We start from the raw sequence: 23,605 nt of genomic DNA on the forward strand, positions 1-23,605 counted from the left end.
ATTCACGTTGTTTTATAAGTACATTTAGTTCATGAAGTAGTTTTCCCAACTGGACCATAAATTTCTTGGCAGTGGGTTTCTATTCATTTTGTATATTCCTTTAGGACCTGTTGTGGTGTCCTAGTACTTGACAGATAACTCTACAAATTCACTGCCCTTTCCACGTTTACTGATTTAAAAAAAAAATTCATCTATCTATGCATCCACTAGATCAGGCACCAAATTTTCCACAAAACTTCTTGTTCATACATCTAGCACTAGCACCCAAAATACTGGCCCATAAGGAACTTGTGAACATGAGCTGTTCCAGAAGAGCAAAAATTCTGAGGTAAAAACTCCTTAACCTTAAACAGTTTGCTCTAAAAAACTCTCTATAACATCCCTAGGAATCACTTTGTCCCAGATTTGTAGCCATGCACAGCTGTCAGGTGTCCTCTGTGCATCCATTCTCACACACACACACACACACACACACACACACACAGAGTACTCAATTACCCCATTTTAGAACAGGAATAATTTATTTCTATGAATATGATTTTACTAATATTCCATAAGTACTTAGTAATCAAAGTTTTCTCCAAATCAGGAAAAAAACCGAAGTAATTAGCAAATATTTTATGTGTGTGTATATATATACACACACATATAATTTTTAAAAATCTCTTTCTGTGATTAGATTTAACTTTTAAGTGATGGAAGCAGTGAAGAACTCAATGCCAAAGCACATTTTGATAAGGCTTTTTCAGGGCAATTAATTTAGTTTCTTGAGAATGTAAGTCACACTTGCTCCAATTCCACAAGGACTCCACCACAGTCTTTAGGATGGAGAAAAATCACAGGTTTTCCATGTGCTCCTATTTTGGCCTCTTCACTTAGAATACGAATCTTCTTTTCTTTCAAATTCATCACAGCTGCATTTATATTATCCACCTTGAGAAAAGGAAATAAATAAGAACACATTTGAGATCATAAAAATACCAAATTATAATATTGTAAGGCTTAGAAGAAACTGCGAGCTCTCTGCCTTTGGGCAGAACCATTCTTAAACCATCACAAAAATAAGCTTAATACTTCTAGAGAAGGAAAAAAAGTTTCTAAATTTTCCTAGGTAAGCAACCACAATGCTTAAGAATTTTCACCATTAGTAAACATTTCTCCTTACAACCTAAATAATGTATGCTACACTTCATAGCATGTTCGTCTAGCAGTACTATTGATGATACTGCATAAACTGTTTTTCCTAAGAGCCTTGGGTTCTTCATTTATAAGAGGGACATGAGGCCTGCTATATAAATGGCCAAGAGATTACAATAACAGATAAGAAGCTTTGAGCACAGTTTAGTTTATAGAAGGTACTCAACAAATATGAGTGCTTCCCTGATCTCCAAACCTCTCACCTGCCAAACTGTCTGGTTATTACTTTTGAGATTAGAACTTCATATACATGAAAATCACTATTAAACTGTCACCAAAATGTTTTTCTCCATTCTAAAAAAATCCAAACATTTATAATTTTGCAAGTCTCTTCTAAAACATTTCTATTTTCTTCATACTTATTAGCAGTCTAGGAAAGGAGCAAATGTGTTTCTAAATACCTGATGGAAGAGTAATTCTCCTCTGTCTTGGAAAATCATCATCCTAGACTTGGAACCCAGTAAGTGGATAGAAAGGGATAGTAAGAATCCCTGAATTCCTAGGCAGTCGTACATCACCCTGGAGTTTAATGATCTAATAGCATTACAAACAATAATAAAAAAAAATCCAGAGAGAATAACACCCATGTACCCAAATATAGATTTAACAAATGTTCATATTTATACAATCTTACTTTCAAAGAGCCCAGGATTACATACTGGATTCTAAAACTGGTCAAACCACTGATAAGGATACTAAATGTTACTATAAATAAACTATAATTTCTTCAGAGTACATTCTACTTGTACATTCCTGACAATGTTTCTTTTTAAACCTGATAGCTATTTCAAAGTCATGCCCAGACTATGACCATGGTCATTTCATGCTATTTTGAAACAGCTGGCCTAGTCTCATCTTTCTCAGAACGGTAGGATTCCTGATAGCTTCCCTTTTTGTATCTGCATATAATGAATTTCATTCTACTGAATTTGACTTCTTTTTCCATTTTCCCAAAGTTAGTCTAAATTCAGCCTTTCCATTTAAAGATAATTTAAAAATTATACAGTACATGAAAATTTAAACATACAGGTAGAGCTAAGTACCCCTTGACTACCACTAATAATACTTCCTGCTCCAGAGGTAACTACTGTCCTCAGTTTGATGTATGCTCTTCCAAATCTTAAAATATATTTATAATCCTTACATATGTATGAAGTAGTAAAGAATCTGGCTTTGTCTATGAGGGATCTGGCCTTGACTTCTGGGAGATAATTTTTGTAACCTTGATAGGAGTGTCTTTGCCCTTGACTTGTGGGAGATAACCTATATAACCTGATAGGAGTGTCTCTGTTTAGGGTAGAAGCTGACCAATCTGGATCTTAAAGTAGAGTTGGCCATCATAGTCTTAGGGTAGGGGCTGGCCATGCCAGAAACCATGTGATTTAAGGTAGGAGCTATGGGTCATATGATATCAGCAGATCTGGAGACTGAGTTGAACCATGTGGGCAATCAATCAATCGACCATGCCTAAGTAGTAAAGCCCCAAGAAAAACTCAACATTTCAGTTTGTGTGAGCTTCCCTGGTTGGCAATACTCAATGCATACTGTCACACATCAATGCCAGAATGGTCACGTGTCCTGAGGAAAATGGGAGCTTTGCATTTAGAGCCCTCCCAGACGCTGCCCTCTGTGTTTCTTCCTTTGGCTGTTTTGGTCTGTATCATTTCTCTGTAATAAACCATAAGAATGAGCGTAATAGCTTTCAGGGAGCTCTGTGAGCATTTCTAGGGCGTTACTGAGCATGAGGGTGGTTTTGGAAAACCCTAAATTTGCAGATGATATCGAGTAAGGGTGGTCTTCTGGAGGACCGTGTGTCCTCTAAACTTGATAGCTGGCTCTGAACTTTGCAGTCTGACTAACTAACATGTATATCAATTAAAGTTTATATATATACACACACACACATACACACATACATTGTGTGTGTGTGCGTGTGTGTACAGGGGTACATGATGCTTTCTGTATGCATTATTTGTATTTGCTTTTTTATGTAATATATCTTAGCAATTTTTTCATGTCAGTACATATAGGTCAACAACTTTTAACCTACTACATAGTGTCCTAAGTAATTACTTTATAGAAATACGAAAGGTGACCTAATCATTCCCTTACTAATAAACATTTAGGTTATAAGAAGGGAAATCTGGACTCTTCTTAATGGTTAGATGATAACTTGTCCTTCCCTAGTGTTGCCTATTGAACAAAAGAGTTTGGTGACAGTTCATGGACAAGATTCCACTGGCATTTGAAGGCATATGCACATAGCAGGGACTGGTGAAGATAGATAAAAATATGTTAAAGCAATATTAAAAGATATGGAAGACAGATTCAGATATTCTAGCAAAACTGAGCTAAAGAAAGAGAGACCAGATGGAGTGACAACAGCAATATTTGAAGAGATAACTGATAATTTTCCATAATTGAAGAAAGACTTGAGTCCTCAAATTAAAAGTGCACCTGAGAATAAAGCAGGCTAAATAAAGATAACCCAATACCTATACATATAATAGAGAAACTGAATAACATCAGTGAAAAAGAGAATATCTTAAGAGCTCTCAGGGAAAAACAACAACTCCCTACAATTGAACTGAACAAATTCTTACTAGTAGGAACAGACACCAGAAGATACAGGAGTAATGTCAAAGTACTGAGGTAAAATTATGTCAATCTAGAATTTTAAACTAGCTAAGTTATCATTCAAGACCCCTGCTTACACACACACACACAAAACTAAACGACAACAAAAAGGCTCAAAGGAGATATATCAACCAGCAGCAGTGTGTGCCCATTATTGGGATTTTAATTCAAACACACTATAAAAAGTTATAGAAGAACAAATTTGAATACCTATTAGGTATTTCATGATATTAGAGGATTACCATTAATTTTGTTTTAGGTGCCATTATGATTTTGTATAAATACATAAAAAATGCAATAAACACATACACACAACTAAAATATTTATGGATGAAATTACATAAGGTCTAGAAATGTCTTCACATTAACATAAGAAAAGGGAAGTGTGATAATGTGATGGAGGGAGTATATATGGAATAAGATTATCCATGAATTGATAACTGTTGAAATGGGGTTTAGGTACATGAGAGTTCATTATATTACTGTCTTTTTTTGTGTTTGAAGTTTTCTGTAAGTTAAAAGAATTAAGGCTAACTACTAAACAAATCTAACTAGAATTTGTAATCTCTAAAATAGCAGAAGAAGAAAGAATTAAAAAAAAAAGTTTCTCAATTCAATAGAAGGTAAAAAGAGGAGAAAAGAAATAAAAACCAAAAAAAGTTAAAAAGTTCAAGTACATTAGTAGTTATTATAAATGGAGACAGGTTAAATTTATGAATTATAAAATGGGATTATACAAATATAAAATTTTGAAAATATATTTGTTGATTGAGAGAGATATACTTAAACAACAACAAAAATTTAGCTATATGTTCCTTTTTAGAATATAAATGTCTTCTAGGACTAGACCTAAAGAAAACCACACACACAAGAAAAGAGTAAAGGGATGGATAAAAGATATACCAGGTAAATATTAACCACAAGAAAGTTGATATAGCAATACTAATATCAGATAAAACAGAACTTAAAATGAAACATACTAACAGAAGTAAAAACAGATACAACCTAAAAACAATCGACCAAGATGATAAAACAATCCTGAATCTGCATGTACCTAACAGTATTGCCTTGAAAAATAAAAAACTAAACATGCATACCTCTCAGTATCTGACACATCAAGCAGATAAAAGATTATTAAGGATAAAGACAAGTTGTAATAGTTCTTTGAATATTCTGGATATAAGTCCTTTATCAGATATATGATTTGCAAATATTCTCCCCCATTCTATGAGTTGTCGTTACACAAAAGTTTTTAATTTTGATGAAGCCGAACTTATCAACCTTCTTGTTTATCATGAGCTTTTGGTGTCATATCTAAGAAACCATTGCCTAGTCCAAGGTCATGAAAATGTACACCTATGTTTTTTTCTGAGTTTTATAGTTTTAGCTCTTACGTTTAGGTCTTTGATCCATTTTTGGTTAATTTTTATATGGTATTATACAACTTTGGGGTTTTGTTTTTGAAATGCTGTCTTAACCCAGTTTTGAGGCCCTGGTAGAGGCTTGTCAGTTCTCATTCTGGAGCAACTGATTAAGCCCACATGCCAATCACCTCCCTTATCAGGCTCTCATATCCTGGGGCCAGCATGTGCCTACCTTAGTTGCTGCAGAGACAGGTAGGTACCAGACAACTGGGTACAGTCCCTATGCCCCAGAGCCCACAGAATTACTCAAATTAGCTAATCTACAGGGAGCCCATAAAACCTAGTTAACCCCCCTCCACTTGTCCCATCAGCTACCTTCTACAGCTCCAGTTGCTGTTACCCTGTCCCCAATACAACCCCATGTGCCCTACATGGCAGCCTTCTCTCTTTTGGAGCTGTAACAAAGAGTTCTGCCTTTCACCTATCCAAGTGTCACTGTGTTGTGTCCAGCTATAAAAAGAATCTTCATATGGTGTGAGGTAAGGGTTCCAATACATTCTTTTACATGTGGATATCCAGTTGTCCCAATGCCATTTGTTGAAAAGACTACTTTTCCCCCATTGGATGGTGTTGGTACCCTCGCTGCAAATCAAGTATGAGGGTTTATGTCTGACTCTTAATTCTAGAGTAATCCATTGATCTCTATTTCTATCCTTATGCTAGTACCACACCATTTTGATTACCTTTGATGGTAGTAAGTTTTAAAGTCAAGAAGTGTGAATCCTCCAACTTTGTTTTTCTCTTTCAAGATTGCTTTGGCTATTTGGGATCCCTTGCATTTCCATGTGAATTTTACAATTAGTTTGTCCATTTCTGCAAAGATGCCAGCTGAGAATCTGATAGCAATTGCACTGAAACTGTAGATTAATTTAGGGAATATTGATGTCTTAACAATACTCAGTCATCTGATCCATGAACACAGAATATCTTTCCATTTATTCAGGCCTTCTTTAATTTCTTTCAACAATGTTTCATAGTCTTCAGAGTACAATTTTGACAGTTCTCTTGTTAAATTTATTCCTTAGTATTTTGTTCTTTTTGATGCTACTGTAAATAAAATTGCTTTAATTTCATTTTCAGATGTGTCTTTTTTTAATCCAGATACATAATACTTGCATTTTAATAAATGTTTAATCCAATTAAACTTAATGTAATACTCATATAGTTAAATTTAAGTCTATCATCTTACTTCTTTTCTGTCTCATTAATACTTTGTTCCTCCTCTCCTGACCTCTTGTTTAAACATGTATTTTCGTAGTGTTTGATTTTATCTCCTTAATTATATTTTAGTTATCTCTTAATTTTCTCATTGATTGCTCTAGAGTTTACAATGTATATTTTGATTTTATCTGAGTCTACCATTGTATGTATAATGTAAGAAACTTACAATAGTATACTTCCATTTGCCCAACTCCCATCCTTTATACTACTGTCATAAATTTTACTTCTATGTTATAAACCCTACAATGCATTTAAAAATTTTCAATTGTCAGTTGTCTCATACATAATTTAAGGTAATAAAAAAGTTATTATTTTAACCTACATATTTACCATTTCTGGTGCTCCTCATTTCTTCTAAAGATCTGAGTTTTTACCTGGTATCATTTCCCTTCATCCTGAAGAATTTCTTTGGTATTTCTTGTAGCAGAGGTCTGCTGGGCATGAATCTTCTCATTTTTGTTTAATTAAAAATGTTTTCAGTTCACTTACATTTTTAAAGGATATTTTCATCAAGGTTAGAATTCTAGGGTGACAGGGGGTTGTGTTATTTTTTTAAAGACTATTTTTTTTTTTGGCCATGCCGTGTGGCTTGTGGGATCTTAGTTGCCTGACCAGGGATCGAACCCGTGTCCCCTGCATTGTCAGGCTATTCTTAACCACTGCACCACCAGGGAAGTCCCCTGATATTGCATCTTAATTTTTAATATACTATTTCTTCAGTATCCCTTAGTCCAAGAAACACTTCTAAGATTTAATAACTTAGATTTTTGGGAAAAATGCCTAATTGACATTGTACTAGCATTTATTTCTATTTCTGTTACTATTTCTATCATTGACTTTGATTTTAAAGATCTTGTATCATAGCCATCCTTCTGTTTAGAGTATTGCCATAAAATTAACAATTTTCTAAGAGTGCTCCTAATGTGCTGTTTGGCAATAATAAAAAGAATGAAATAAGAATGTTTTAATTTTTCTGAATTGAAAGTAGATGCATTATCTACTCTAGGGGTATAAAAAAATGCTTAGAAAAAATGCAAAGTAATTTGATTTGGGAAATTAAGTCTGTCCCCCTAAGGAATAAAAATAACATAGTCAATAATAACCCATCTAAAAAAATCTGCTTTTATAGTCCTTTGTACAATTACAGTTGTGTATCATATAGCTCTGTAAGAACTTAAATGTCATTGGTGAATATCTGGGCTATTCATTTCAACTTCTTATCAGTTTTTTGGGGTATGGTAGTGTGGGGACAGGCAGCAGGGGGTATTGTATCTGTGTCTGGGAATTTATTTTGATTTTCTCCTGTAATTTGGAAATTAAGAGTGACAGTACTCCAAATAAAAAAATGTTTGGAATGTCACAATCAGAATTCAGAACCTTCAGGTAAATCTTATACCCTCTTTGGTCCTCAGCTGCCTCATCTGAAAATGGCAATGCAATCTTGTTTGTTGAAAGACAAGAAGTTGGACTAAATAACATCTTTTTAAAAACCTTAAGGTATGTAATTCACAGTGACCAAAATTTATGAACAAGTAATAATGTGCTACTTTTAATGGTGCATATTTTGATTAATCTTAAAAATATAGGCTTTTTATTTTATATAAAATTATAATAGTGCTTATTGATACCAATAATGAATGAACTTAATCTTCAAACTGATATAAATCCATGGAAGTTAAAATTAAAAGTCTGGATAAAATATTTCTGTTTCAACTGTCTTTTCCCCAAAAACAAAAAACTAAGTGAATTATGCAAACCTAACACTGCTCTCACTGTGTATGGTGTTCAGAAGGTTCCTGTGTAGCCTTGGGGATTATTTCAGAAGGGCACACATTAGCTTCCATACTTGCTATGTGGTCTGGTGGTGGCTGTATAGAAAGTTTCCCAAATGCTGCTCTGAAATTTTCACCAGTTGATAGTAAAACATTAAAAAAACTAAATATCGACGCGGAGCTACCGGATCGGTCCGAGATGGCAGAGGTGGAGGAGACACTGAAGCGACTTCAGAGCCAGAAGGGCGTGCAGGGAATCATCGTGGTGAACACAGAAGGCATTCCCATCAAGAGCACCATGGACAATCCCACCACCACACAGTACGCCAACCTCATGCACAACTTCATCTTGAAGGCCCGGAGCACCGTGCGTGAAATTGACCCCCAGAATGACCTCACCTTCCTTCGAATTCGCTCCAAGAAAAATGAAATTATGGTTGCACCAGATAAAGACTATTTCCTGATTGTGATTCAGAATCCAACCGAATAAGCCGCTCTCTTGGCTCCCTGCGTCATTCCTTAATTTAATGCCCCTCAAGAATAATAGCGTTAATCGTGTCAACTGACATGGAAGTCCTCTTAGAGCCCTCTCAGACCAACCCGGCTGCAGCTCCACCTGCCCCACCAAAGTCATCCCTCTGCTGGCCAGTCGCACCTGATTTTCCAGGAGGAAAATCCCATCCAGGTTTACAGAGCAAGAGATTGTGAGAAGCCCACACACCCTGTTTCCTTCTGACTTTGAGTTCACTTTGTTGCTCTTGGAAAAGGCTGTTTTTCTTTAACTAAAAATAACCAGAACGCTTAAAAAAAAAAAAAAAAAAAAAAAACTAAATATCTTAATTGACAGAACTCTTTTATTCCAAGAGGATTTCTCCTTTTTCTTCTCCTTTGCTTTTTCTTGGTAATAAAATGCCCTTTCTTCTCCAAAATGATGTTAGCAAGAGACAGAATTTAAAAAATTTTTCCTTATTGAATAACAGAGAAAGTTAAAAACCTGATCAAACTGCCCACTTCTTTTGTTCTCTGGAAATGTTATCATTCTACAAAAGCCCCACGTCTGGGAACCCGTGATACACAGATCACTTGTAGAGCTTAGCAATTCCCTAGGGTTTACTGTGAAGCCGAAATGAGAATGGAGTTTTTCAAAAAGTAGAATTTTCTCTCTTCTTCATTGAAGAACAGACATTTCTCAGCATGCAGGAAATAAGTTACCTTGCTAGTCTCTCACTTAAAGTTTTTTTCTTTCATAATCTAACATCCTTTGTGTATTTGTACCACCATCTCCGACACTGGGGAGCTATACCCGCTCACCTGATACACCTCCCCCTGTAACCAGTCCTTTCCCTGCTGCTGCCCCTCCCTCAGCAACGCTTGCTTCACCCCACGTGTCCTCCCCCTACCCCATCTGGTTGCCTCCTCACCCCACCTAAGCTCCCATTCGCTGGGCCTGGCCCCCTGCATCAGGGCCTCCCACCCCACTCCCCATACTCAAGTCCTTGTCACCTTGCTTGGGTCCCACCCTCCTGCACAGAGTGGCCCCAACGTGTGCACACCTTCCTCACCCTGCTCGGGCCCTGACTGCCCAGAGCGGCCACCCCACGCAAGGACATCCGCAAGCCCTCTTGGCTTCACCTCCCCATGAGTCATCGTCTCCCCCGGAATTGACGCACTCCTCGCACAGCCCAGGCCCCGCCTCTCCATGCCATGTGCCCCCTGCACGTGCGCACGCGCGCGCGCACATGTTCTGCTCAGGCTCTCACACCCTATGCTCCCAACATGCTTGGGACCCCACTCCCTGCATCGGGCTGGCCCCCAGCACCGCTGCCCTTCTCACTCTGACGCCCCAAGCCTGGGTGCATCCTCTGCTCAGACTCGGACACCCTGCGCTGGAGGCTCCCTACGCGTGGGTACCCCACTCGGCCTCCAGCTTTCCCACAGCAGGCAGCTCTGCTCGCGGGGGCCCCTCATCCCACGTGGCCCTGCACCCCGATCTGGGCTCCCCCGCTCTCCCCAGCAGCGTGCACTAGTGTTTGGCTCTGCTCTACCTAAAGTCTCCAGGATGGCACGAAGGGAAGGGAAGGAAGGGGAAGGGGCCACGACTGTTTTTAATAGTATTTATTTTCCCGTTTTGGCAACTAGAAGGAAATATTTGACAGAACGAGTGGGTACACTAATCTTACCTTGAGTTTTCTCTTGGTTCATTTTCCTCTTTGTTCTAACTTGTACTGTTACTTAGGTTTATCCTTTGGTATTTCATAGGCTGTATTTTGGCCAGTCACCTCTAATCCTCTGTGGGAAGTGCAGGGCACACATAAAAACGTGAAGCAGCGGGCTATCCTGAGAGGACCGGGACTTTTTTGTTTAGCTACACATCCCGGCACCTAATGCAGTGAAGGTCACAGTGACTGAAAATTCTTAACGACCAGGAACATAACAGACAACGACACCAACCAAACAGAACAGAAGGGACCTTATCCAGGGGCAGAGTCCTGGAGGACCCCCGCTGTGCTGAGCGGTAAGCCTTCAGCTGCTGAATTGTGTGTGTGTGGCGGGGGGAGATGTCTGAGGGGTCTCAGAGAAGGGTCCTTCTGGAAGGAGGACGTTACTCAGAAGGTTTAGAGCAGCAGCTATTTACCGACCAGCATGGACGCACTTAAATATTTTTACAACAGTACAAATTTGTTGAATAAGTACATATTTTCAGTGGCCTTTAAGGTTTTCACTGTGACATACCTTGCTGTCTAAGTTATTTAGCGAAAGCAGGGCTAGTTCTATTCGATACTAGAACCTTCTCCTTGGGGAGAGGCCTGCGAAAGGTCAGAAGCACACATGCGCGTCAGCACAGCTGTGTCAGACAATCGAGGCTGCTCGGTCCGCACGTCAGCAAGAAAAAGACGGAACAAGATGACCTCCAAACCTCCTTTAGGGAAAGCCAAACACACGTGTATCTATCACCTTCCACCTTTCAAGTACCCCTCTCTTGAGTCTCCTTCTATTCACGAAGGCTAGACAGGTTGCCTCCTCTTGCAGAGGGAATGCTCCTGGTTCCCACTTCTGGCTATTTGAAAATAAAATCGTTCTAGAGCTTCTAGAGGTTTCACACACATTCCTTCTGTTTAGAACACATCACTAGATGGATGGTTACAGCACTTGTAAGACGCGGCCATAGCTTCTTGGCTTCTCCTCTCCCCCTGCATCTGGTCAGCCTCGAGGACTTGTTTATGACCAACAGACAGCGGAAGTGCTGCTGTGGGACTTCCGAGGCCAGGACGGAAATGCCACGCAGTCCCACCTGGCCTTCTTGGACATTCACTCTGGCCGGTAAGGAGTCAGCAAGTCCACTGCCTGGTAGGAAGTCGGACTGTCCTGAGAAGCGCCCTCGGCTTGTGGAGCTGCAGGGGTCACACACACGTGCTCTGCTGGGAGGCCCAGCTGCACACCGGGCGCCCAGCCAGCAGCAGCCGCCAGCACGCGAGGGGGACACCCGGCCGGGCGGGGCCTCACTTCCATGTTCGACCGCAGCCGCAGGACAGACCCCAAGCAAGAACTGCCCAGCCGAACCCTCCCCCAAACTCCCAACCCACAAACCCAAGCAAGATACAATAGTTGTCACCACACCCTGAAGTGTAGGGATAAGGTATTATGTGGCCACAGAAACTGGAATGACCAAAGAAATATTTTCTGACGAGTTCTATCACCTTTGTACTTCCCGTGGAAGACAGTTTCAGACCTAAGTTGTATTAGCAGGAGAGACTAGGTTACACCATGGTAAAATAATTAACTCTGAAATCTCTGCAGGTTCATTCAACAAAAATGTTTTTCCTGTTCAAGGATCGGTGAGGAATTCTGCTCTCTCTGGTGAGTTAGGGAACCAAGCCCCTGCGTGTGGTAACAACTTCATTTCACAGGTTTCCACAGTAGGTGACAATGATTCTCAAATGACTCCACCTTAAAGCATATCTTCATTCAGAAAAAAGTGTCATGCTATCCCTGCAATACCACTTTTAAAAAATTACCAACTAGCATAAACTGGTGGCCTCCAGTACCCACTTTCCATTTCCTCCTTTTAATTATACCAGGCCCCAGGTTTTAGCAGGGCATGTAAGTGCCTGACTACAGACTACACGTGAGGTCGAGTGTGCCATGTGACCAAACCAACGACAGGAACAGGAGTGATATGTTTGGTTTCTAGATCACCCCCTGAAGATACTTGCCCTGTATTCTCTCTCTGCCTTTGGTGAGGCCTGGAGCCACCCTGTAAGTCATATGTTACTGACAGCAGAGCTGTGCCATCAGCCTGGGACAGCTCATGTTAGACTGAGGATAGAAAAATAAAATCTACCCAGTCAAGACATTTTATTTTTTACAGAGAGCAGAGACTAATAATGGGGTGTGTGGCATACTAATGCAGCAGCTAACTAACCACTCTTCACAACTGCTCCTATCACCTACCTTCATTTTATACTGACAAACATTTTCATTTCCCCCCTTTAATCTGGACTTTTGAATTCACTTTTACATTACTCAACTTCCACTATTTTTTACTTAACTGAACTTCTAACTCACAGTGGCTTCCTTTGAAAGCCTGGGTTCTCTGATGTAGAGCACAGACAGTATGTGTGGGAGAGAGACGAGTGGGTTCAGAGGCTGGTGATCCTGCTTCTCATCCCGGGGAGTCTTAGACAAGCCCTCAAGTCCACTGAAATAAAGACTTGCAGCCAAAACTAACCTCCTAAAGAAGGGGTAAAGCTTAAATATTAGGCCTTGTTTAGCTCCTTTGTCTACCATCTTATGGCTTCCCCACCTGAAATTTTAAACTCAGCCAATCCAATGAAGGCAATCTGGCGCCACGGCTAACACTGCAGATCCTGGAATCAGAACAAACCTGGGTTTGAACCCCACCTTTGCCATGTCCTACATATGCGACTGCAGGCAAGTTAACTATTCTAACTATTCGCCTGTCAAATGGGGTTAATATAGCCCTCAAAGGTAGCTACGAGAATTAAATAAGGCACGTCTAGTACTTCGTATCCTGCCAGAGGACACAATGCTGGTAGTTATGATAACCCGATGCCTTTCTATGTGCTTTCCTTCTGCCTAGAATACCTTCCTCCCCTTGTCCACCTGGGGATTCCTTCACATTCATTGTAACTCATGCCCTGCGATACCTTACCACCTCCTTGGCCTGCCAGGAGCAATCAATCTTTCCTTCATTGCACAACTGAGAAGACACATTAATTCTGCTTATCCCAGTGCACTGCAAGCAGCTGTCCCTCCTGACCGCGGGCATGGCCACGCCTTCCTTACTCACTGCTGAATCCAGGCCCGCAGTGGAGTACACTCGGTAGGTTCTCAAATGTATTTGCAACGTAAACTGAATAAATCCTTGGGTTCATGCTGGAACCAAACCCCCCTCTCTCCTGGATTGGGAATGAGGCCTAACTATGAATTATGTCATTCCTTCTATCAAGAGAATTGTCCTACCAAAATAATTTAAATTGAAGCATAATTGGTAATGCTGATATTCCAAAAGCAGTTATCTGAACATGAACATCTACAGATAAAGGCTCTCTAATGAGTGTTCTTGTCTAACACTTCATGTTTTTTTTCAGGAATTGTTAGCAGATGCAACTGAGAAGATCTGAGAAATCACAGTCAGTAATTGAAAATGTATTGCCTTTGTAATAAGGAACAAGTTTTAGAATTTTAAAGATAGAAAATAATAATACTTAGCATGTATATGGAAATTCTTACTTTATAAAGTCTTGTCACTTGTTTCTTCTAATTGCCTTGTGACAGCGAAAGCAGTGTGTTCCTATTGCATGGAAGGTCGTACGTGATCAATAAATACTACAGCAGAGACACAAATCTTATTTGGCCAACTTCAGTGGCCTTTGTATAGTTGGACCCAGACTTCAATGAAACATATTTTCACTATTATTTGCAGTTTTCTAGAGGGAAAGAGAATATATCTATAGATCCATCCTTGAAGAGAACCAATTTTACCATTTCCCTGAAAGAACTTAATGGAAGTTTCTGATGACAGTGGCAATATGTAGCCTGTAAAAGTAAAAGACATTTTAAAAGAGAAATTTACAATACCAAGGATTAAAATAATTAAAATACCTCAATGCAGATGTGATGCATTCCTCCAGCCTTGTTTTTCTGCAGAAAACCTGCAATTGGACTGTCATTTCCCAGTGGATGAAGCAGCTCCATCTTGGTATTTCCCAGGTTGACAAAAACAACGGATACTCCATGCTCAGGAAGAGGGACCGTCTCACCTACCTGGGCCCCGAGAACGTTCTTATAAAATGCCTTGGCCTTTTCCAAGTCTGGCACTGCTACTGCGACATGATTGAGTCGACCGAGGTTCCATACAGGACCAGCCACTTGATGCGAGGACAGGGACATGGAAAAAGTTCTTACTGTTGGAACTGGAGTTTGAAGTCTGGGAAAAAGCCCTGAAAAATGGAGCAGGCATTGAGATCCTTCTTCTGAGAATTGATGCCCTTCTAAAATTAATTTTTGAAAAAACAAAATATAATCATATATGTAAAAATTATTTACACACCTTTTCTTTTTAATTAGTGAAATTAAATCAGAGTACATAAATGAAAAAACTTATGTCAGAATTACTCCGCTCTGAAATAACTGTCTGGAATTAAAAAGCTAATTCTGAGCTTTCTAAATTCAGGACAAAGGATGACATTTTTCATAATAATTTATATTTACCAATAACACTTAAAGGATAGCTGCATATCATTAAGGATTATTTGCTATTCTCTGCATTTTATAAAGGGTAAGTTTGAATGTGATAGTGAAACGACATACATTTAATGATGAGAGCAAGCAATTTTCTACTCTACCTACAACCAATTTTTTGTCTTACGTTCTGCAGTAAGTTCATTGAAGTTAGAACTACAAATACCTTTTAATGTGTACTTTATTTGGATGATTACCAACTAAGGAAAATATCTCATTATTGGGGGAAAAGCAAGCAAAGATCAAGAGGGTACTTAAACTTACGAGAGTTTCCTCTGAGCGATTTTTTTTAATTGTTCTTATAATTTTGAAGGATTAGAAGCAGAACTGCTTCTAATGTGAAGAAACCTTTCATTTGGAAACTGAAGCAGCCTGCAATGTGTTCTCCCCATGTACTACTATTTCTTCAGTCCCCAAAATACCGGACTTTAAGAGCCAGATTCTCCCCAGAATGAAAATTATATACATGTACGAGGTCTAAATATAATCCTGCAAAACTACATCACTTAATAAAAAAGTATGAAACAGCAAATTGAAGAATACATATTTTGAACAAAGGGTTATTAGCTCTTAATGAAATAACACTTTAAATAGTAGCTAGTATTACAGAGCTTCAGCTAACATAAAATTAATTCCCCTTTACTAAAATTTTTGATAACAGGGAAATTAAAGTGGCACTATTTAATCTGATTTAAGACCATATACCCTGTTGGGAAGGCAGTCTCCTCAGTCGCAGGAGGATGGGCCTGGGCCTGGAATGCTTCCTCACCAAGAGATAAAGAGCCCACAGCCTGAGTGGCTCTTATCACCTTGTGGGGACTCTCCCTCTTTCAGAGTCAATAAATGCTCCTTTGTCTCTGCTTAAAGCATGACTGTCACAAGGCCAACTCCATTGTCACACCTGTCCTCCACAGGGAGGGGACAGGGTTCCTTGCACTGTGGCAAAGGGGAGCGTGTACAGGCAAATTGTCCTGCTCTGGCCACTGGGAGAGGCCCGCTGGCCGGGGGGGACTGACACCCAATACTGAGGTCATCCAGCTCTGTCTCTTCTCTACACACTGTCCCACCAGGTCTTGTGTTCTCCTTGGTGACTCCGGTTCTTTGGACTCATTGTGTCATCATGAAATTCAAGTGTACTCCAAACCAGCACACACATACATAAATGTACCATTGAAATCAAATTTTATAAAAAGAATACCTAATCCTTACTAGATGTGATGTGCTCTAATATGGTCTATTATATTTTATTTTAGCTTTTTAAAAAATACTGGTACTACCCACTAAATATCTACCTTGCTGGTTTGTTGTGAAAATTAGATATTTGATATAAAAAATATAATACTACAGTGCAAGACATTTGTAACAGGTGTACAGTAAATTCAGCCATTCTTATTGTTAATGACACACAGTGACTGCTGGTTGAGTGGCATGCAGGGTTCTGTGGAGACCAAGAAACCATCTGAAGGGCATGGGGGCAGTGAATTTTAAAAATGCTAACAACCAACAAAACCATCAGTCAGACTGCCCTTCCCTTCCTTCCTTGCATCTCTACTATGTGTGCAATTTGCAATGAAAGTTCAATATAGAACGTATCTGTATTAAAAAAAAAAACACTGTAGATACAGTCAACGAGCTGTAGAGTAATACATACGCTAGTGTTGTTTGCTCTGTGAAACTTGAACAGTATGTCAAACACTGAGTCTGGGTATTTCTGAATTCTCCTTACCAGTGTTAACTTTACAAGAGATGGGGCAGCGGGAGGTTCTCTGGCAGGCATTCTATTGCCAGCAATAGAACATATGGCAGCGTCAAGGAGTAAATTAGAATACATCCAAGTGAAGGTGAAGCTTTATATCCTATGCCAGTTTGCTTTAGGGACATTCCAAAAACTCTGGCACTGAAAAGGAAGCCCAAGCAACTCATGCTATTAGAAGCCTCACTACAGTCTACCTTTCTCCATAACTTCCTTATCATTTGGAAATGAGAGGAGGGAACAGTTTACAAGAATGACTGATACTTTTTCCTTTTAACAGAACACAAAATCTTCTTTGTATGTTAGGAAAATAGAAAGATAATAACATCTTTATATAATGTAAAAATCAAGATTTAATGGCCGTATTTTAGTTGATCTTACTTCTAGAAGTGTAAACTAGTTTGTGAAAGAAAACATCACTTTATTGGTTTTATTTGGTCCCTAAAGCATATATTCTAGGAATAGGACAAAAATAAATACGGTGATACTAGTGAGAATTCAATAATTCCACTTCTTTAAAATGAAGGGTAGGGGACTTCCCTGGTGGCGCAGTGGTTAAGAATCCACCTGCCGACGCAGGGGACATGGGTTTGAGCCCTGGTCCAGGAAGACCCCCACATGCCGTGGAGCAACTAAGCCCATGCGCCACAACTACTGAGCCTGCGCCCTAGAGCCCGTGAGCCACAATTGCTGAAGCCCGCAGGCCTAGAGCCCGTGCTCCACAACAAGAGAAGCCACTGCAATGAGAAGCCCACGCACCGCAACGAAGAGTAGCCCCACCACCACCACAACCAGAGGAAGCCTGCGTGCACCAACGAGGACCCAATGCAGCCAAAAATAAATAAATAAAATAAATTATAAAACGAAGGGTAAAGGATATAAAAATGGCCAAAAAGCACATAAGATATTCAACATCATTGGCCATTAGGGAAAAGCAAATCAAAACAATTAGATATTACTTTACACCCACAAAAAAAAGTGTTAATGAGGAGTCTATGAGTGAAATGTGAAATCCTACAGACCAAGCAAATTGGGGTAAGAAACAGAATAAAGGGGTTACAGTGATATAGATCCTTATACTTTAAAAATTGTGTTGCTGAAGAATTTGTTGTGAACTGAACTTTAAAAATATTAGTTTCTCCTTTGACTTTTGCTAACTTTTAAAAGATATTTTTATTTCAGATTGCACCCCAACTATAGGAATTTACAGCTTCTCAGTTTTAGGTTTCTCTCAGAAAGTACAATAGAACTACATTACTTTGAACTCCATAATGTGTAATTCGTGACTATTCCAAAAAGGATTACTTCCCATGAATAAACTACAATGTATATATATGTGTGAATAAAGGTATGAGATACTTAAAAATATGAGTGTTAAAAAAAACAGCAGGATTGTAAAGATGAACAACTGACTTTCACTCATGTCAGGAATCTGATGTACAAGAAATGGATGTGTTACCAAATCTGGTATGTAGATTAACTCTAATTTCAATTTTCTTTCAATATTGTTTCTTGCTAAATACTTCTAGTGCCTTGACTTAAAAATAACATTGCATTCCTTTCCATTCAGATTGTTTTTATTTCAGACCAGGCTTTCTTGACATCGACTCCAAATAAGAAAAGGTTTAGCTGCAAGGGTCTATACTCAAACACATTAAGGGTACTTACTGTTTAAACAAATTATATGTTAAATTTGCACATAAAGTGTCATAGAATGTGAATAATCATTTGTAATAAGGTTTTCTTAACAGAAATATTGAGACATAATTTATATACTATAAAGTTTACCCATTTGAAGTGTCCAATTCTGTTTTTTGTATATTTGCAAAGTTGTACAGACTTCACATAATCTAATTTTAGACCATGTAATAAGTGTTTTTTTTTTTTTTTAAACTTTGGGTTTATTTATTTATTTATTTATTTATGGCTGTGTTGGGTCTTTGTTTCTGTGTGAGGGCTTTCTCTAGTTGCGGCAAGCGGGGGCCACTCTTCATCGCGGTGCGCGGGCCTCTCATTATCGCGGCCTCTCTTGTTGCAGAGCACAGGCTCCAGACTCGCAGGCTCAGTAATTGCGGCTCACGGGCCCAGTCGCTCCACGGCATGTGGGATCCTCCCAGACCAGGGCTCGAACCCGTGTCCCCTGCACTGCCAGGCAGATTCTCAACCACTGTGCCACCAGGGAAGCCCCTAAGTGTTTTTATAAAATGAATTTATTTATTTATTTATCGCTGTGTGGGGTCTTCCTTGCTGTGTGTGGGCTTTCTCTAGTTGCAGCGGGTGGGGGGGTGCGTGGGCTTCTCGTTGCAGTGGCTTCTCTTGTTGCGGAGCACGGGCTCTAGGCGCACAGGCTTCAGTAGCTGTGGCTCACGGACGCTACAGCGCAGGCTCAGTAGTTGTGGCGCACAGGCTTAGCTGCTCCGCGGCATGTGGGATCTTCCCGGACCAGGGCTCAAACCCGTGTCCCCTGCGTCGGCAGGCGGATTCTTAACCACTGCACCACCAGGGAGGTCCCTGTAATAAGTTTTTAAGTTTGAATTTTTGCACATCTGGTTTGAGGAGACAGACATACTTAGAAAGTCGTTCATCACAAGTGCCTTCAAGTTAGTTTGGTAAGAAACCCATTCATTTTCAGCATTCAACCAGAGGCACCATACACGTATTTTCATCCTGTTTTAAAACTATGATTCGGAATAATTTTTTACTCATTGCAGTTAGTAAATAGACAACAGTTCTGTTATCCCACTTCCATATGACTCCATCATAAATCTATCCTCACAGTCATGTAACTTGGCCACTCTTGTCTTTAACAGGTTCAGTTTCCATTTTCAAAACTAACTTTTTTCACAAAGCCAATCCTTTGCAACCCAAATTGGAATGAATTGTGTGTGTTTAACCTGATTTGGTTTTCTGAGCTTCTCCTGTTTTTCTGCTAGTTTCATGTTCCTTAAAAGTGGGGTCATAACACAAAATTACCATTTGACCCAGCAACCCACTTTTGATACCCAAATTACCATTTGACCCAATACCCAAAAGAACTGAGAGCAGGAATTTGAAAAGATATTTATATACCCATTTCCTAAGTGTATATTCACAAAAGCCAAAAGGTGGAAATAACCCGTATCCATCAACAGATGAAAAGATAACTAAGATGTGGTCTACACATACAATGGAATATTAGCCAACCTTAAAAAGGAATGAAGTTCTGTCATATAACACAACATGGGTGAACCTTGAAAACATTAAGCTAAGGGAAACAAGCCAGTCACAAAAGGATACACATTGTATATAAATTGTATACACACTCCACCTATAACAGGCACCTAGGGTAGTCACACTCAGAGAGAGAAAGGAGAATAGTGGTCACCAGGGGCTAGGGTTTGGGATAATGGGAGAGTTATTGTTGAATGGGTACAGAGAGGTTCAACTTGGAATGATGAAAAAGCTCTGGAGATGATGATGGTTGCACAATATGAAGGTACTTAATGCCACTGACCGGTATACCTAAATATGGTTAAAATCGTAAATTTTAAGTTAGGTATATTCAACCACAATGAAATAAAAAGTGGAGTCATCTAAGGTTCAAGCCTCTAAAATAGGATAGATCAAAGCCAGCCTTTGGAATACACTATTTTCATTTTGCTTTTCCTTTATGCAAAGATGTGCATATAAGTTACAAAAGAAACATGCATCTTTATTAGTATTCAGTTCTTGCAATAAATATATGACTTGGAAGTTATATTTCCTTCCCCTTAATTTCCCCCCAATAACTACTGAATAAAAGTATTTCTAAAAATAAACATATAAAAATGCCTCTTCTCTAATATTCAAATTATTATTTATATGTTCACCTTAAGGTTTTGTGTGTAAGTATCATATAAGAGGTAGCACGCTTTATGGTTAAGAATGTGGGCTCTTGTGCTAGACTGCTCTGTTCAAATCTTGACGCTACCATTGGTGTGTACCTTGGGCTAGTTACTTACCCTCTCTGTGCCTTTGTTTCTCATATAGGAAGATAATACCTACCTCATAATATTGTCATGAGACTAAAACGAATATTACACACAAAAGGTTTAGAAAAGTGCCCGGCACAAAGTACATTATAAATTCCAAGGATTATCATTACTGTCACTTTTAGGAAGGTTACATCAATAACTTGCTTATAAATGTAAGCATCTCTGACTTCTAATGCATTTTATGTTTTTAAAGGAAAAAGCTGACCGTGCACCTACCCTATACATAGTACTGCGCTTACGTTAAAACTCTTATTTAATAACTAAAGATTGTTTGTATTTGGAGAATGTTTCAGCACACATAGTGCTCCTGTAGTCACTGTTTCATTTCATCAATCCACAACTTACTACTTTTTATGACAAGGAGATTACTCTTCTTTCACTCTTGAAAATCTACTTGTGTGGGCTCTGATTTTAGAACATTGTTGACAGTATTTCAGTATTTAGTGACTGTTGACATCCTCATGGAATAATGCTGCTGGAAGCTATTATAAGCATAGTATTCTTTTCACTTTTTGATACAGGAATACTGATTTACAATTTTCCAAGTTGAAATCAGTTGCTCTAGTAACCCTCTAATTCGCCCACATTGCTCATGACTGTTGTTTCATCTTGGGAACTCTTTTTAATATCTTATAGAACCTATTACCCCCAATGCAGATATGGCCCAGTCTCTAGGCATTCTCCATACTGCTGAGATCTTTCATCGGTGTAGGACAGATTCCATGGCATAACATCTCGCTGATCTGACCTCTCCCAATAAAGACGCACAGGTTTATTTTGTCATTACTTTTACGCAACAATGCTACCACACAATCTTGCCTATGCAAACTGTGATCACACATTCTAAAGCAGGAGTGTATCATGGGGTGACCCAGCTCTGCCTATTAGTCTCAATGGCCATAAATTAGAGAGAATAGTAATAGTTCAGTGAGTATGTCAGATTTTTCCCACTTAGAGAAAAAAAATAGGTCTGATTAATTTCCTTCCAGGTCACACTGAGTGGCAAAGCTGGGCCTTAAGCCTAGGTCTGTCTGACAACAAAGTTGATGTTGTGCAACCATGATATTTAATTTTCTCATCCCTCTGACATTCTTTACCATTCTTTGGTTCTCAGTTTTTAATATCTTCAGTGTATGTTCTATGAGCAATGTCTATTTTCTAAGAGACAGCTTTCTAAGAGATGGGATGACTGTTTTATGAGTTCTTTTGAAAAGGGATATTGCAACAGCATGTGAGCTCATATGCTGCCTTGTATTTTACCAAGGAGAGGAAAGAAGGGGCCGGGAGGGCATGTTATTATCAAACCTTGAGTATCACCTATTAATTAGAGATTAATTTTTAATAAGTTGTGCTCAGCCTATTGTTATAATATTTTTTCCTGTGTACATATCACCTCTTTAAATGGATCCACAGCTGAGACAGCTACATACAACTATTACGGCACATTTTGCGTGGTTCTCATCACTTAGCCCCGGTGGCTTGCAATGATAAGACATAAGTGCCATAAGACATTTTGTGCCTGGTAAGAAAGACTACAGAGATCAATAAATAAAGAACTTGTTCAGTTTGAGACAGTACTTCGAAGTACGACTTGAACTGTCAGTTTTAATAGGTGGAACATACAGCACTTGCTAGGAGACAAACCTAACACTATTGAAAGTTCATCCCCTTAAACACTTTCTTAAGGTGCTCAGCTGAAGGATTTGTCACGAACGTTCAGGAGTAACTCTGAGACGTCACCACTCGGCACTTCTTTCCTAACAGGGAATTTCAGATTAAGGGAAATAGTTGCCCCCCTGATGAAGGATGAAGAAAAGAAAAAGAGAGAAAGAGGAGAAAGTAGATGGACTGGGGTGACAGAAAACTTGAGGCTTCTTTTTTTAATGGTAGTGTAGAGAACTCAAGGAAACTTCCAATCAGTCTACTGCTTTCTTCCCTGATTTTATACAAAATAAGGAATATCTTAGGGCATGTGGGAAAAAACGCTCCTTCCGTATTCTTTACACAACTGACCTTCCAGCGTTCTCAGCAGGATGCTGGCCGAGCCCAGAGTTCAGCCTGCGTTTTCACAGGACTTGTCCTTCCTCTGGTTTCTCCCCCGTCTCTCACGGGGCGCGGTAAACACAACCTCACTGTCCCTCTGCCATTTACTGCATTTGTTTCTGGTCCAGCCTTGCTGCCCCTTAGCCGGGTGCCCTCGCCTCCGGGGCCACTCAGAGAAGTGGTGACTGTGACACGCAAACACACAAGGAAAACCCCACGCTAACCCAGTCGTCCCTGGAAGGCTGGCTCTCTCTGTCGAAAGGTGCTGACAGCGGCCAAGGAACGCACCTCGAGGGCAGAGCGCAGCAGACCCAGGAGCGCCGGCCACGGCGCGGCCGCCTCGGGACCTGGCGTCCCGTCCCGCACACCGCCCCCCCCTCGGACATCCCCGAGCCCGGAGTATTCACCTACGGCGCTCGCAGTCGCCGCCTTCAGCACACGCGCCATCTTGGGAAGCGTTAGCTAATTCCCGACGTACACATGCGTCGGAAGGGCTAAGGCGCGGCGGGGGGCGGGACAAGAGCCCGAAGGGGCGGGACAGACAAGACTGGGGGGGCGGGGCAAGATCCTGGGGGCGGGGCAGACGAGGCTGGGGGGCTAGGTGAGGGGCGGGGCAACCTGACTAGGGGGCGGGACGAGAGCCCGGAGGGGCGGGGCAGACGAGGCTAGGGATGTGACAAGTGGTGCTGCGTTCCCGTGGGTGTTGGGAGCGGGTCCTCTCTTTTACTACACAACGTATTGAAGTCACCGAGTGCATCTAAAGCAGAAACTTAAAAGGAG

General features: G+C 40.0%; 2 protein-coding genes across 3 annotated transcripts; one reads left to right on the plus strand and one right to left on the minus strand.

Moving 5' to 3' along the window:
- Nucleotides 1-506: 506 nt before the first annotated feature.
- On the minus strand, nt 507-23,332 carry MCEE (methylmalonyl-CoA epimerase). 2 transcript variants are annotated; one of them, XM_036844035.1, is made up of 4 exons: nt 23,233-23,332; nt 14,378-14,715; nt 1,599-1,646; nt 520-933 (listed from the first exon to the last, which is right to left on the minus strand). In XM_036844035.1, exons 1-4 carry the CDS (start codon nt 23,270-23,272, stop codon nt 781-783), a joined length of 579 nt encoding a protein of 192 aa, XP_036699930.1. In that variant the 5' UTR covers nt 23,273-23,332; the 3' UTR covers nt 520-780. The 2 variants fall into 2 exon arrangements, with proteins under 2 accessions (XP_036699931.1, XP_036699930.1); XM_036844036.1 differs by lacking the exon at nt 1,599-1,646 and having other exon boundaries at nt 507-933.
- LOC118890769 (dynein light chain roadblock-type 1) lies at nt 8,431-9,047 on the plus strand. Its single transcript, XM_036844037.1, has one exon. The coding sequence runs from the start codon at nt 8,451-8,453 to the stop codon at nt 8,739-8,741; it is 291 nt and encodes a 96-aa protein (XP_036699932.1). The 5' UTR covers nt 8,431-8,450; the 3' UTR covers nt 8,742-9,047.
- Nucleotides 23,333-23,605: the final 273 nt, after the last annotated feature.

Source organism: Balaenoptera musculus, chromosome 2 (genome assembly GCF_009873245.2).
Source record: "Balaenoptera musculus isolate JJ_BM4_2016_0621 chromosome 2, mBalMus1.pri.v3, whole genome shotgun sequence".
NCBI lineage: Eukaryota > Metazoa > Chordata > Mammalia > Artiodactyla > Balaenopteridae > Balaenoptera > Balaenoptera musculus.

Bases quoted from the DNA above. Each gene is read 5' to 3' on its own strand.
- LOC118890769 (XM_036844037.1), top strand. From the start codon at position 8,451: ATGGCAGAGGTGGAGGAGACACTGAAGCGACTTCAGAGCCAGAAGGGC.
- MCEE (XM_036844035.1), bottom strand. From the start codon at position 23,272: ATGGCGCGTGTGCTGAAGGCGGCGACTGCGAGCGCCGTAG. The intron at 14,716-23,232 runs GTGAATACTCCG...TCCATTTTTCAG, and splicing joins GGCGACTGCGAGCGCCGTAG to GGCTTTTTCCCAGACTTCAA. The intron at 934-1,598 runs GTATTTAGAAAC...CCTTTTCTCAAG, and splicing joins GAGAATTACTCTTCCATCAG to GTGGATAATATAAATGCAGC.